Below are 16899 nucleotides of genomic sequence, written 5' to 3'. Positions count from 1 at the left end.
TCGTTTCTATGACTTCATTGCTAAGTCTGATTGGTTCCTTCAATATCCATATAACAAACACCTAAGGTCTCCAAATCATTTTTATTGGCATTGTGGATATGGAGATAAATAAAACATGGCTCTGCAGTTTAATAAGGGACTGATTAAAACAGAAAACTCTATGACATCAAGCAGAAGTGTATAGGAAAAGCTGCTTAAAAGGGCTCCTTATAAAGGTACCAATGACAAAAAAGGTTGAGAAACACTGAGGTACATGTTTTGTCACGTTTTTAAAAAGTAGGTAGTCTGAATATCCCAATCATACTTTGTATAATAGTACTGAAACAAATTTCATTTTATACATTAAATGTGAGTATGCTTCTGATTTAAAATTTTGAAATATATAAAGAAATGATATGAGGTAAAGACCTACTTGTGAGGTTCTGTTTAGTGCTAATCTCAATATTTACTTTCTTAATGAAGATTTGTAGATTAATTTAATCGTCTGTACCTCCATAAGGAATCTTGAATTTGATTCTGCTTTCTGAATTATGGACTCATAATTTATGATCATGTAGTTTATGTCTAAAATGTACAGCAATCACTGGGAAAACAAAAGAAAAACTCCATATACCTCTCGTAAAATTTAACACCCAGGTTGGCCCAACTGTGTCAGTCTATATTATTTCTTACTAAAAATCCTTTCTAGAAAATGGGGCAGTGATGGTTAGTCCTGAACTCCACACAGACCTGGACATGAGGAGTTACCTGAACATAAACTTAGTATGCAGTTCAGGCTACGATTAACCTGAACCTCTCCTTTTTTCTCAGCCCTCTGCTCAAGAGTCTGAAACAAAGAACAAGCTTAGGGCCAAGCTCTGTGAAAAGGAATCAGGAAACACCCCCATTTTCAGCTGTGCTGGATTACCTACCTAAAATAGGTATGTACCACACCTTTTCCCTGGTCATTAAAATAAGCATAAAATATAGGTAAGAAACTGAATAGTTTCTTTCCATTTTTAGAAAATGTTTAAAAAGCTGTTATGATATTCAAAATATTAACATTTTCACTGCAAAGAGAGACTATTTTTGGTCACCTCCTATAAAGAAGAGGTCACATTAGCCAGCTACACTGCTGGAGCTGTCTGGAGATATCACAGTTGGGAGGAGTTAAACTTTAACAGCAGGGTCTGGGAGAAACAGGCAAGTCACACACAAAAAAATGCAGACATACTAAAAAAGGAAAAAACTTCTAGACCAGGCTGAGCCTGATCAGCTAGGGTAAACTTAAAAACAGTTCTGGGATGGAAAGAGGGGTGGATAAGTGCATAGATATGTGATAAAGTATTACAACATTGGTTGCAGGCTTCTAAGTGATGGGCATAACTGTGTTTACTACACTATTCCTTCAACTTTTCTGTATATTTGAAATTTCTCATGATACAATTTAAAAGCAGTTTTGAATGGTAGGTATTCTTTAGGAGAAAAATCAGTTTTTAAGATTGCACCTAATAAACTACTCTCCAGAGTTGCAATGACAAGTTCAAAGACACTCTAGCTCTCTAATGAAATCACAAGTACTGATATAAAGCTGCCAACTACATTTTTTTTCTTTGCCAACTACATTTTTAAAAGCCAAAGTTATAGGAGGTTGATCCAAGAAAGCAGAAGGCTATAGACTTCCCAGGTGGCACAGTGGTTAAGAATCCGCCTGCCAGTGCAGGGGACACAGGTTCGATCCCTGCTCCAGGAAGATTCCACATGCCATGGAGCAACTAAGCCCGTGCACCACAACTACTGAGCCTGTGTGCCACAACTACTGAGGAAGCCCACACACCTAGAACCTGTGCTCCGCAACAAGAGAAGTCACGGCAACGAGGAGCCTGAGCACCACAACTAAGAGTAGCCCCCGCTTGCCGCAACTAGAGAAAGCCCATGTGCAGCAACAAAGACCCAACACAGCCAATAAATAAATAAACAAATTTATGAAAAAAAAAAAGAATGCATGCTTAGATTGTAAAACTATATAGAAAAACAAATATATAATTATAAAAAAAAGAAAGCAGAAGGCTAAAAATTCAGAGCATTTACAAATATTTGAGGTCAAACTTTAGAATAATTATCAAAAATAAAGTATCCAGAGTCAAGGAAGGGAGGGAATACAGGGATATGTGTATAAAAACAGATGACTGAACTTGGTGTACCCCCCAAAAAAATAATAAAAAAAAAAATTTTAAAAAAATTAAAAAAAAATAAAGTATCCAGGTATCTATTTTGTATTGCTAAATTAAGTTTTTCATCTTGCTTCAACTTGTATCTTCTCTATTAGCTGGCACGTAGGTATGTGTGGACATACAGAAACTGATTCATAATTTACACTGCAATAGTTTCATATGTATATCTATATAAGAAAGAAAGAGAGAGAACATTTAAATAGTGTTGCCCTCCACTATACTTCCTGTTTGCACACCCAGAGTGAGCAGACAGTCTGCATGAGTGAAACTGGTCCCTTAACCTGCCTCAGTTACCCACTGCCTCTTACAGTGTGAGCATCCTGGCAGGCTAAGTGTGATTCTAGTATGTACAAGCATGCATTTTCTTATCACAAACTCAACCTCAATGACATGTTCCAATGCTGGATGAAAACCTAGCATTTTCACAGAAAAATAGTTCATAAGTCTTTAACTCTTCCTTAGGCATTTTTCAAGGGTAATTTTGACTATCAGTAATTTTCCATTACAATCTAACTTCAGAACCTCAGCTCACATGAGATGCAACTACACTGTACTCTATTCATGTGAAGTGTGAAGAGCTCTGGATGGGTGTCAGGAACTGCCAATTCTAATCCCAGCTCTACTGCTAATTTGCTGTGTGATCCTGGGCAAGTAACTAACTTCTGAGTCTCAGTTCCCTCAACTGTAAAATAAGGCGATTGGTTCAGATAGTCTCTAAGTTCCCTGAACACTTTTAACTATCAATGAATCTATGAATATTTTTTTCGTAATTTGTTAGCTATAGTTTAACTAGTGTCGTTTACCTAAAAAGCAGTTCGTTATCTAATGATGAATAATACAAATTAGCATTTGTATTATTCATCATTAGATAACGAACTGCTTTTTAGGTAAAACAATCAGCAGCTCAGAGAATTAGGAAGGTTATTCAGTACTAATACACTGTGAGGTCTGATAATTTTCCTTTCCAGAAAGAAAAACAATTGAAAAATTTCACTTGAAAACCTTTATTTCCCCAAAATTGAAAAAACATTCAACAACAGAATCATTACATTATATACCAATACTGGAAGCAGATGTGATTAAAATCAGTTGTTCCAAAACATAATTTTAACCCTGTTTTCTGCAAGGTGGTTTAAAATGAAGTAATATATTATGTCAATAACGCAAATACAGGAAGAGGATACAAAGAATTGTTTGTTCTGACTAAAATGTTTAAAATTCACTGTCTGGAGCTTAAGAGCATCATATAAGAGATAGTTTTGTTCCTTTTACCACCTATATATTTTACAAACTCACACAAAATCTGCCCCTATTCCCGTGCTTTCCTGCAGTGGTTTGCAAATCTGACTGCATTATTAGAATTACCTGCGAAGCTTAAAGAATTTTTTTAAAGTCTGATGAGCAGGCCTCCCCAGAACAACTGAATCAGGCTCTCTGGAGGTGGATCCCCAGCCTTTAAAATTTTGAAAAAAATCTCCAGATGATTCTAATGTGTACTCAGACTTCAGCCCCCAAATATCACATATGGGAAAGGAAGTCGGGGAGGGGGCTTTTCTGTTCTTACTGTTGAAGTGATGGGTAGGCTTGAGTAAATATAAATGTTTAAGTTTTGTCTTCACCCAAGAAATATATAAATTAAAAATCCAAGGATCTTTGGATTAAACTATAAACATGTTTTGCATTTTTTAAAATAAAAATATGTTTTAAACTCCAAATAGCTTTCATTCAATATTAAAACATACAGATGTACTTATATCTATACAGTGAAATAGCTACCTAAAAACAAGATGCTTTCTACTGAATTCACTTTTCTAAGCTTTCTCAAATTACATGGAATATAGATAGATGCTCGATCTTCACATTCCTTAAAAGTTGACAGTACATACATTTTAGAAATCTGTATCATTCAGTGCATCAAGAATATAAAATGTCTTTATCTGCTGTGGCATCATATAGTATTGATTCTTGTGTTTTCAATCACAATTTCACTGCTAATAAAAGCAGATAAGAGAAGGGAGGGAATACGGGGATATGTGTATAAAAGCAGATGATTGAACCTGGTGTACCCCCCAAAAACTAAAAAAAAAAAAAAAAAATAAAAAAATAAAAGCAGATAAGATAGCAAAATATACTTTAACAATAGCAGGAATCACTAGTATGTAAATAAAAACATATTGAAATTTAAGAAAAGACACCTTTAGAGTCACCTTGGAATGCTGAGTAGGTAGTCTAAGGTGACACTCAGCTCATCCATATTTGTCTGTTCCAGGCATAATGGAATTGTGAGAATGAGGCCACTTCGTCTGTCCTTTCCTCCTATTAAAGAAAAATATATATAAATTCAACATGTAAACTATTAAAGCATTAAATGAATAATATGTATTTGGACTCAATGTTACTAAAACAATTACAAGTCTAAGACAGTAAAAAACTATCTGATGGCTATTTATTTTATTTATTGTGTTTACAGTAGTATAGCAAAATTATACAAAATTTATAAAAAATAAGAGGAAAAAAATTCACCCATGAAATCTTCACTTAAACATAGCAATTATCATTTTGTTTAATTTCTTCCATTTAGTCTGCTTCTGATTGTAATCAATTCATTAATTGTGTGCCTGGAACAGTAAGCATTTACAAATAAAATAACAAATTTCTAATCAACCTAGGAAGAAAACCGGTAAGTCATAACAAATAACAGTATGAAATATGACAGTTTATTTGCTGAGTTGTGTTGTATAAAATACATATCATAAAAGGGATTTAGAAAATGGAGAAAATGATAAGGGCCTGAAAGCCAGGAAGTGGAACGCACTTACAGTTCACAGATGTTCAAGTTCTCTTCCATTTCCATAAGCATTAAAATGCAACTAGCACTTTTATACACACATAGCTTCTTTGAAAGCTCCCCACATGGTGATTTTCACACTGAAGTCCATCTTTTGAGCCAACTGACATTTATGACAATTTCAGAAACTTAAAAGCCAGCAAATACTAAAACAATTTTATATGACGTCTATCACCAAAAACTGAAAGGACTGAATTGAAAAAAAAAATGATTCCTATGAATAACATGGATGCAATTCACACAGTACCAACCATAAATGACCTTTTATCAGGTTAACCACATAAATTACTGATATTCAACCACTCTGTTTAATCTCAATAAATGGCAATTTTGAATGGTTCAACTTAATAGATAATCAATAGTGACTTCAACTGCAAATGTTTTTCTGTTCAGAATACAGGTTTTATTTTTTTTTAATAGACTGCACCTATGGCTTTCAAACTGTATTTCCTGAATGATATTGTTGGTTTGAGAAGTTTTTCTCTATTACTAAAAAAGTTTAAAAATTACTAGTTGAAATAATTAACAGTAAGTAGAGAAAGTCAAGGGAGGTTGGATTCAGAGAAGTCTCATTTGCTCCTCAAAAATCGCTAAGCTTTATCCCTGCATTAAACTAAATCTGCAAAAAGGTTCACCTTTGAACTGCAGCACTCTGACCCACTGTGAAACTGTCTGCAGAGGACAGGTCTAACATTCTGGACTACATTTAATCTCATGCCCTCAGCTTTCACTAAGCAACAAGAAAATAATCACCAGTATAAATGCAAAAGAAGGCAGACACCAAGAAGACTTTCAAGATAGGTATGGTCACCAGGGTCAAATGCTGCACAGCGGCAAGTAAAATAAGAATGCAAAAATGTCACTGATAAAGATTTTTTTTAAACAGTAATATCCACTCTTGGCAACAATATGGGCAAACAGGCTTTTTTTTTTCAATTGAAGTTTAGCTGATTTATAGTGTTTCAGTTATACACATATATTCTCTTTCAGATTCTTTTCCCTTATAGGTTATTACAGAATATTGAATATAGTTCCCTGTGCTACACAGTAGGTCCTTGTTTATTATATTTCATATATAGTAGTGGGTTAACTGTTAATCCCAAATTCCAAATTTATCCTTTCCCCACTTTCCCTTTTGGTAACCATATATTTGTTTTCTATGTTTGTGGGTCTATTTCTGTTTTCAAACAGGCATTTTCATACACTGGTGGGAGAAACAACAACTGAAACAATACTCTTAGAGAGCAATCTGAGAAAACCTAACACAAATTTAAATGTAAATTCTCTTTAATACTTCCACTGTAGGAATTTATACTGCTGAACTTGTACAAAATGTACAAACTGAGTAAGAACGTTTTCCTAAACTACCATTCATGTCATAAAAAAAAAATAGAGAAAACGTTAAGTGTCAACTGGTAAGGGAAGAAGTTTTTTTTTGAAAAAAATACATATCAAATAAAGAACCAATATTACTAGTGGAATTCAATATCTTATTCTGTCCTTTATAACGTACACTAGAAAAACATGCCAATCTACAAAGAGATACAATATACACTGAAAAAGGACATTAGTAGCCTAAACATCAAGACAATTCTGATAGAACCTAAAAAGTATAAGAGAAAAAGCAAGATAATATAACTTAAATAATCTTCAGGGCTTCCTAGGTGGCGCAGTGGTTAAGAATCCACCTGCCAATGCAGGGGACACGGGTTTGATCCCTGCTCCAGGAAGATCCCACATGCCGCGGAGCAACTAAGCTCGTGCTTGCAACTATTAAGCCTGTGCTTTAGAGCCCGTGAGCCACAACTATTGAGCTCATGTGCTGCAACTACTGAAGCCCACACACCTAGAGCCCAAGCTCTGCAACAAGAGAAGCCACGGCAATGAGGAGCCCGCGCACCACAACAAAGAGGAGCCCCCACTCACCACAACTAAAAAGAAAGCCCACGCACAGCAAAAAAGACCCAACACAGCCAATAAAATAAATAAATAATTATAAAAATAATAATAATAATAATCTTCAATAGGTGGGCCACAGAACTTTTCTAAAGCATCTGCAAATTTACTCAGTGGTCCAAAACTCTAGAAAATTGCTACACCCAGTTTTGCCACTGCTTTCACACTAGTAAAATACCTCGAAGCTTCTCTTTGACTCTTAGTCAATGCAGACTTTGGGTTAATAATGGAAGGTAAATTCAAGCCTTATAACCAAGACTGAGCAGTAAAAGTGAAAACCATGTAATTTATACTTCAGAACTCCTCCTCATAAGTAGATGGAAGACAAAAGCTAGGGTGGCATATCATGAAGATGTATTAGTCTATATTTCAGAAACAATAATTTAGATGCTGGTTAGTCAATTATTCTCAGCCTGTATTAATTATTTCATTTTTATATGAGAAGTGAGATGTCATGACTTCTAGCTTGTAGAGGTCATTTTAACCAAATTACAGAACAGAATAAAAACTGGCCTGCCAAGTACCAACAGTGACAGAGTTGGCTCACACTGCTATCCATGCTGAATAAAAGGTATCTCAGAAATACCTTTAAAACAAAACCTTCACAGAAAAATGAAATTCATTTCTGCCAAACTTATCAAAGAAAAGAAGATTAAACAAGTTCACATACATCAAACACTTCCAATTTTAAAAAGAAAACATACCTGAAAGGAAGGCTAGTTTTTTCTTCAGAATGGGTAATATTACTGAGGCCTCCATTTCACTCCAGTAAACTTCCTCCAGTAAATTTTCCTTTCTGAAAACACAGAAAGTTAAATGTCAACTACAAGATAATAATTACTCTATGACATATATACAGGCACACAGCATTTTATTATACTTCACTATATGGTACTACTTACAAATTGAAGGCTTGCGGCAACCCTGCATTAAGCGAGTCTATTGCTCATTTTTCCACCAGTTTGGTCATTTCGTGTCTCTGTGTCACATTTTGGTAATTCTTGCAATATCTCAATTTTTCTCACTATTGTTATATTTGTTATGGTGGTCTGTGATGAGTAATCCTGGATGTTGCTATTGCAAAAAGGTTACAACCCACTGAAGGCTCAGATAATGGGTAGCATTTTTTAGCAATAAAATATTTTTAATTAAGGTATGTATGTTGTTTTTTTAGACAAAATGTTATTGCATACTTAACAGACGACAGGATTGTGTAAACATAACTTTCATTTGCCCTGGGAAACCAAAAACTTCATATGACTTGCTTTATTGCGGTATTTACTTTACTTGAGTTGTCTGGAACCGAACCAGCAGTATCTCCAAGGTATGCCTGTACTTAGGGCTTACCCAGGGTTTCTCAATCTCAGCATTATGAACATTTTGAGTCAGATTATTTATTCTTTTTTGTAAGTAGCTGTTCTGTGATTGTAAAATATTTAGCAGCATCCCTGGCCTCTAACCACTGGAATACCAATACCATTCTCCCTTCCAAGTTGTGACAAGCAAAATGTCTCTAGACATTGACAAATATCATCTGGCAGGCAAAATCACAGCTAGCTGAGAATCACTGACTTCACTGTTTTTCAGAGTAAGGCTCTTTGGGCTAGAACAGTGCCTGGGACATAGCAGTAGCTCAATAAATTATTTGTTGAAAAAAGGAAGAAATGAATCAATTAATCAAACAGGCAACAGTCTATTACTCCCCTCATTAGTTACGCAGCTTAATTCCAAACATCTGATTCTTTCAGATCCACTATTAAATGGCTTTCTCTCACTTTTCATATTTTTGCTTTCCCATAAAACATAACACATCTTATCCTCATGTTCACCTCAAGATATTTCCCAGTACACTATTTCATTTTTGCCCTCACTGTTAACTGCCTCTATCTCTCCACATTTTATATTTTAGATTCTCCAGGGAAAAATCTGATTAGCCCAGTTGATCTTTTTTTGTACCAAGCCATAATTCACTTATCTTGGTTTTGTTTCCTAGTGTCCACTCGGGAACAGCCAGGGGTTATGGCAAATACAAAATGAGACTAGCAATACAGCAAGGGCTAAGAGCAAGGCAGTTTCCTTTAAATGGGAGCTTTGGCACCGCAGGCATGTGGATGCTTGGCCAGCCCAGTATACTATCAAAGCACAATGGTTAAGAATCCGCCCGCCAATGCAGGGGACACGGGTTCAATCCCTGGTCAGGGAAGATCCCACATGCCGCAGAGTAACTAAGCCTGTGCATCACAACTACTGAGCCTGCACTCCAGAGTCCAAGAGCCACAACTACTGTGCCTGCGTGCCACAACTACTGAAGCCCACACACCTACAGCCCATGCTCTGCAACAAGAGAAGCCATTGCAATGAGAAGCGAAAGCTTGCGCACCACAACGAAGAGTAGCCCGTTTGCTGCAACTAGAGAAAGCCTGAACCATGCAGCAACGAAGACCCTGACACAGCCAAAACAAAAATATAAAAAATGAAAATAAAAAAATAAAGCTGGATCTTCAAAACAAAACAAGAAAATCAAAGGTTCAATTATATTAGCCGCCTAAACTTAGTTTCATGTCTGAGAGAGCATTCTCCATCACATTTATCCCTCCTTCCCTTGTCCCACCTCACACCCACCACGACAGTGACAGTTCCTTGGAGGACAGTGTAAAACTACACTGTATTTAGTGAAAGTATACTCTCTTTTATAAACAGCCTCCTTTTTTATTGAAATATAACTGACGTATAAAATTGTGTTAGTTTTAGTGTACAGTATGATTTGGTATTTGTATATATTGTGAAATGATCACCACAATAAATCTAGTTAACATCCACTACCATACACAGTTGCAAAAATTTTTTTCTTGTGATGAGAACTGTTAAGACATACTCTCTTGGGTCTTTCAAATACGCAATACAGTGTTATTAACTATAGTCACCAGAAAGCATACTCTCTTGAAAATAATTTTCCAGCAGAGCAGAATATGTGACTATATGAAAGTACATTACTTATTCAGCAAATATGTGCTATGAACCTATCCCATTTCAAGCACTGTGCTTTTCAGCTGGAGCTAAAAACTCAAGTCACAGCCTTGCCCTGAAAAAGAAATGTAGTCTTTTGAAAAAAAATCCCAGATTACTTGGAAGAAAAAGATGTAGTCTTAATACTTGTCAGATAATGACTATTTAAGCAAGACTACTTGCAGTACATTATTTTACAGCTTTTGTATATACAACTAAAAAAAAATCACTATTTGCACCTGTCTACAAAAGAAAACATGTTGTCAAAGTAAATATAATATGTTCTCTTCAAGTTTTATCCCTGGATATTTGTTTGTAATTTGTTCATTCATTTTTGTTCTACATCAGCCCAGATGAATATACAATTAGTAGGGAAAAGCTCATGTTTTACATTTTTAACCTAAAATAGCAGCACTTCATGTTTCTAGATGAGTATCCTGACTTGAGTTTTTCTCCAGCTCTATAAGAACCAGATGGTTCAGACTCACCTCTAAGCTCCATTCCCTGGTGATCAGCTTGTCAAAGACCAGATGCAAAAGTCTGATAATACTGATTATGAAAGTTAACATTTACCAAGTGTTTACTACAAGGCATACATTGTTCTAAATGATTTACTTGTGTTAACTTAATTACTCCTCACAACATTTCTATGAGATACCCCATTTTACAGAAAAGTAAACTAGGGCTGAGAGAGGTTAAATATGGCCCAGCATCTCAAAGCTGGTAAGTGGGGAAGTTAGGATTCACACCCAGGCAATCTGGTTCCAGTAACAATGTTCTCATATCACATGATCAGCTTACCAATAAAGCAGCCCTGAAAATATCCAGTGACATCTGGCCAACTGAACAACATGGACTTCTAGCTTCTGCATTATCAGTGCAAATGTCAATACAGTGAAAAGGGCATTAGTAAGAATTACTAAGAATTATTATTAAAATAGTTTTGAACTCACAGACCCCCTGAAACCTAAAAACAAAAGAACTGCTGATCTAGGCTATCAATGGGATGCTCCCACAAAGGAATTTCAAACTTGAGAGAGTAATGCAGATACAGGCACAACTTAGTCATAGAACTAGAACTGGCATCCTAAACAGACTTTTCCTATGGTTAGCACAGACAACTAAGCACAGACAACTTCTCAATTGTCTTTGGGTCCTCCCTATTTTGAGTCTATTTCTCAATCCTTCTCATAAATTCTGAGTTATATAACATCCTCCTAGTAAATCCATTTCTGCTAAGTTAGCTAGAGCAGGCTTCTCTTTTAGTCAATGAAGAAACTTGATGTACAGGAAGCAAAACTGCAGTTCAGAGTTTGCTAGGTCATATCTGCAATCACTCAATCCTGCTGCTGCTCCTTTGTGGGTTGGTTTTGTTTTTGTTTTTTCCCTAGATCTGTTGTCATTTATTCTGAATGAAAATGTCCATCAATACACTGAGGGTTAAAACTTGTCACAATAAAACCCAATTAACCAGTACCCAAGAGAAAAGAAAAGAACATCGGGAATTCTTACGACATAAGAAATGATGGCTGCAGGTGACCCTTTGAATAATATCTGCGTTACCTAAGCTTTGCAAGTCAGGTTACCAATTTTATGCCAACAAGTGCCAAATTTTTCAGAACTGTGATCTCCACATACTTAAAGCACAAAAGGGAGATGGTTTCAATCTCTGGTCTAGATTTACCCTTGGCAAACCATAATATCCGGAAGCAATTTTACATTTCACCACTGTCTCCTGAGACAGATGCTTTTTCCAAACTTTCCACGACTTCATAAAACCACCTCAGCATACCAAAATACTTCTTTTTTTAATCTAACGGGCTTTAAAAAAAAAAATCTTGAAAGTGATGAAAAAGTAATTTAAAGTAATGAGAAATATAGGTTTTTGGCTGTGTGGGCCAAGATCAAATGAACGAAGAATAAAATGTGAAGCAGTCAAGAGACGAAAGCTGTAATGCTTACTCCTCCTATCTTCCTCCCTCCTGGAGTCTCCTTTCCATCAATCTCTTTCATTGTTATCATAAAAGAGATGGGTAATGAAAAGTAACGATTACTATTCTACTAGTACCAATTGAATTTGGTTTTGCAAAAGTCATTTATTTCAGGTTTTTCAAGTCGTTAGCACAGCCATAAGAAAAAAAACCAAATCTGCCTATTTCTAGTTATCTTATATGGTGCATAGAACAAAGTAATTTTAAAAACATACAAAATAAACAAAAAATCCTGCAAAATACAACCATCCAGTAACTTCACCACAATAAATGTTAAATAATATGAGGTATCTTCTCATGCTCTTCTCCAGTGGGTAGATATAGATCACTAGTTTTCACAAGAAGCTTATTCATCTGAGTGAATTATATTCTCAAACAAGGAATGAAGTCAATGGCAGACATATACCTGATATGAATTAATGGAAACTGGCAATGAAAATATGTTTTTTTAAAAACTTGCCAAGTGAAGCAGGCTAAAAAATGGCAGAAAATTCAACAATTCACTACACATTTAACACAAACATGTTGTATTCCATATATGGTCATTTTAAATGACCTATTTTAAATCACAACTTATTATACATAAAAGAGGCAGAAAGCCAGAGTCTACAGCAGGTGAGGTGCCTTGGAGGCTGGTGAATATAAAGGAAAATGTGCAACCACGACTGCATGTTGCCTTCAACCAAAAGCAAGAAGAAACATCAAAGTAAATTAACATCATTCCTAGGTGCAAAATAAATCCTTCCTAAAAACAGAATCCTTCTACAGTTAGGGATGATGAATTCTGAGAGATTCTGAAAAATGTAAGGAGATTAGCTTTCAACTGGTATTTGTATCTATTGTCTAGTTTGAACATCTTTCTCAAGATCTTTAAGAGTTAAAAGAGGAAAACTGGGGCAACTGAGTAGTTGGAGACCAAGTCCTATTTATCTTTATATTTCTTTACTCACTCATGTACTCATGTAACAAATCTACAATAAGCACCTACTAGATCAAGGCAAGGTGAGATGCTGGATATACTTGGCATTCAAAAAAATACCTGATCAGGGCTTCCCTTGTGGCACAGTGGTTAAGAATCCTCCTGCCGGGGACAGGGGACACAGGTTCAAGCCCTGGGTCAGGAAGATCCCACATGCCATGGAGTAACTAAGCCCATGTGCCACAACTACTGAGGCTGTGCTCTAGACCCTGCGAGCCCACAACTATTGAGTCCATGCGCCACAACTACTGAAGCTATGTGCCTAGAGCCTGTGTTCCACAACAAGAGAAGCCACCACAATGAGAAGCCCGCACACCACAACGAAGAGTAGCCCCTGCTCACTGCAACTAGAGAAAGCTCGTGTGCAGCAACGAAGACCCAACACAGCCAATAAATAAATATATTTATTTTTTAAAAATACCTGATTAATGAGTGGATAAATGAACGAACAAATGAACAAATATATGAGACCAACAGTAAAGTGAAACACATACCCTAGGGAACCTAACATTATCACAACTACTTGACTATCAACACCTTGTGGTGTGATCACAGATCACATGTGCATACTTTTCCTTCAAAGAGGCTCCTCCCAGCTTCTTCTACTAGGACACTCTCCCACGGATCCAGCAGCTACATAAATCACGGATGCTGGAGGAAGGCAGGTCTATGAGGATGGTAAGGGGGGACCTCAAGGGGTGCTACCAATGGGCAGCCATTAGAGGGCAGCAGAGGATGTGTTTAAGCAGCAGGAAAAGAGAACTGCAGGCCTTTTAATCAAGACTGGGCAAATTACACTTCATAAGAGATTGTAATTGATGATATGACTGGGTGCACTGGAACTCCTCTCTCAATAAGTATAAATCAACCAGTTTATTTGGAAAATTTAGTTAGATTCTTCGAGGAGCATTTCTAACAACCAGTGAAAACCCATTAGGATAGCCTAAGGCTAACTAAATCATCTCTAATGAGTCTATATCATGTAGACACATATGGCAATGAACAAAATCAGAATGCAGGCTCCTTAGCCTTGCATTTTCAGAATAAATACTATAGCTGTCCTTAAATTCAGATTAGAAATACCTTCAATTATTCTTACAGGACAAAAGCAATCTTAGATGAAAACAAACAAGCACACATAAGTACTCACTACTACCTAACTGGGATCATCACACTATGTATCCACATATAAAATTATGCATAAATAAACACTAACCTGGTTTTACAATAACAATGCCAGTTCTAAATGAAAGAAAAACAATCCTTTCAGATAGACTTTAAATGAAAATGATAAAATAATTATTAACTTTCACCAAAATATGGATCTATCCAAAACAGTAATTCTTCTAAATAAAACTGAAAGCTGAAGTATCACCATATAATACCATTTTTACAGATGGATCAGGACCTAGTTTATTCAGTGAGAGAGGGAGAAAAGAAGAAAGGGGAAGAAGGAAAGGGAAAGAGAAAGTTCTGAGTTTTCTATGAAAATATAATCTACCTTGAAAGACAAGAGAATTCTGTACTAAAGGTTCAATGGGACATGAAAAGTCCTACTGTATTTAAATGTCAAAAATTCAAAAGCTAATGGTAATGACAGCCTACCACTTAAAAACCCTTCCCAAAAACAATATAAGCAAATACCCTTACATCACCCTCCCTGCCCTGCTCCACAGGAGCCAGACACCAACATCTACAAAGTCAAAGGGAAGTCAGTTCTTTAAGGATTTCCCCACCTCTCTAGCTAGTCTACCAAACCCTTAGCAGCTGCAAACCTTCATTTTTGAAGGCCCAGCTTCAAACAGTTCTTTATCATATGACTTCTTCAAATCTTTGGCTTTTCCTGTGTTTATTTACAGATAAATCCTTCTTCATCAAAATAGGGGCAGCAAAAGGAAAAAGGAATATTGCTTTAGAGAAGTAAATCAGGCTGATGGAATTCCAGTAAGATAAAGATATTTCTGGCATCCTCAGCAATAGAGTACCGCATGGCTAGAGCTTCTTCACCTGCGGCCAGAGTTCTCTGAGGTGAGTTCTCTTCCTGCACAGCTTCTGCATCTGAGTTTTGCAATGAGCTTCAAGAAGCACGCGCCACTTCCTTCCCCAGGGCAATGAATGTGTCCAGAGTTCACAGGCCTCGGTATAGGTCTTCCTGAATCATCAGAGGAAGCTCAGATAACTTTACAAACTCATGGTCTTATTTCTAGACCTCTCTTAACCTGCTATAGGTTATCTCTTCCCTTTATCTCAAAATTTTTCTGAGTCATCACTAAACTTGTTCTCTACTGACCTCTATCCTAGAAAGAAATGTTCCTGCTCTATACTTGGCAAAGACCTACGTGCCTTTCACTGAGCTAATCTCAGGCTAAATCTAATTCAGACAATAGTTTAACAGATTTTAACAGAAGTTCAGATATATCATCAGGTTCCTAATTCTAAATAATTGGTATACAAATTAATTTTTAGTATCCAATTGTTTATATGTTGGATACCACACATACACAAGAGTACTTTTGTTCAAACGAAATAATATATATATATAACATGAATGCAGATTTTGGCACTATTAAGTTTTTTTGTTTATATAATGAAAATATTTGGTATATACCAAACACCACACTGGAAAAAAAGTTTAAAATACAGTACAAAAGAAAGTTCAAAAAAGTTAAGTTAACTAAAGAGACAGAAAACTACTCAAAAGATGGATATTATTATGGCATTACCCAAGCAGAAAGAAACCAGTGGAACATGTGAAAGAGTTATTTACCAACAGATTAAAAGTCCATTTAAAAAAACAATGTATGTGTATTTCTGCGGTAAAACTACACAAACAATACTGAACATACTGCTAGTCCCTTAACTTGTTCAGTAACTAAAATGTCACATCACATCCACATGGAACAAAGTAATATAAGACATATGGAAAACTATTTACAGAATGAGCACCTCTTTTACCCCTGTGAAGGATTGTTAGCAATACCTGATATCTTTCCCAAGCAAAGTCCCCTGCCACTGCAGACCTTTCTGCTGTGGGATTCTGTTCCAAAGAGTTGTTCTCCCTGAAAGGCAGTTTGGTGCAGTGGTAAACATCATGGTCTTAGAGCCAGGGTGTGACTCTGAGGCAGCCACTTACTAGCTAGGTGGTTTGGACAATTCCTTTACTTTCTTTTATGGGCATAATCACTGAACCTAACTCACAGGACCCAGGATTAGGTGAGCTAATATATATATAGTGTTTAGTATACTGCAGAATGGTAACACTGAATAAATGGTAACTATTATTAGCAGTTAAATTTTCCTTCCTCCATCAATTACTAGCTTACTACCACTGAGTCTCCATGGAGGCCACAGCCAAAGCATTCCCGCTAAGGCCTTCTTGGTCCAACACACTAAAATGGCCAAAAACATATTACAAGTAGCTTAACATATCTTGGCATTTTTTTATGTTCAAAGAATATTATTTCATCCTCAAAACAACATATAATTATATTAATATCCCCATTTTTTTCTGATGAGAAGAGTGAGGCACAGAGAAATTAAGTAATTTGCCCAAGGTCATACAGAAATTAATAGATTTATAACCAGGGATTTAGAACCACAGAGAGCATCTACTTCAACTTTTTCAATTTACTGATAAGGAAACTGTCAGTACATTTGGGCTGTTATAATAAAAATATCACAGATTGAATGGCTTATAAACAACAGAAGTTTATTTCTCACAGTTCTGTTCAGGCTGCTATAACAAAAATATCATGAAGTGGGTGTCTTATAAATAAAAGAAATTTATTTCCCACAGTTCTGGAGGCTGGGAAGTCCAAGATCAAGGCACAGGCAGATTCAGTGTTTGGTGATGGTCCACTTCCTGGTCCTCAGAGAGACATCTTCTACATTTGTCCTCACGTGGTA

At 36.1% G+C, this 16899-nt stretch overlaps 1 protein-coding gene across 3 annotated transcripts in view; it reads right to left on the bottom strand.

The window, feature by feature from the left end:
* Positions 1-16899, bottom strand: part of SESTD1 (SEC14 and spectrin domain containing 1) — a 135602-nt gene that overhangs the window by 84746 nt on the left and 33957 nt on the right. For all 3 annotated transcript variants that reach the window (XR_009055111.1, XR_009055112.1, XM_057745719.1), the window contains exons 2-3: positions 7722-7813; positions 4421-4529 (exon numbers count right to left, since the gene is read on the bottom strand). Coding sequence is in view for 1 of the 3 variants with exons in the window: in XM_057745719.1 (XP_057601702.1) it covers positions 4421-4529; positions 7722-7776 (164 nt within the window). In the remaining 2 variants the exon portion in view is untranslated. The remainder of the gene's footprint in view (positions 1-4420; positions 4530-7721; positions 7814-16899) is intronic.

The sequence above is a fragment of the Hippopotamus amphibius genome, chromosome 8 (assembly GCF_030028045.1).
Source record: "Hippopotamus amphibius kiboko isolate mHipAmp2 chromosome 8, mHipAmp2.hap2, whole genome shotgun sequence".
Classification (NCBI taxonomy): Eukaryota; Metazoa; Chordata; class Mammalia; order Artiodactyla; family Hippopotamidae; genus Hippopotamus; species Hippopotamus amphibius.
Note: the sequence above shows the minus strand (reverse complement) of the source record. Positions and strands in the feature narration are given on the sequence as shown.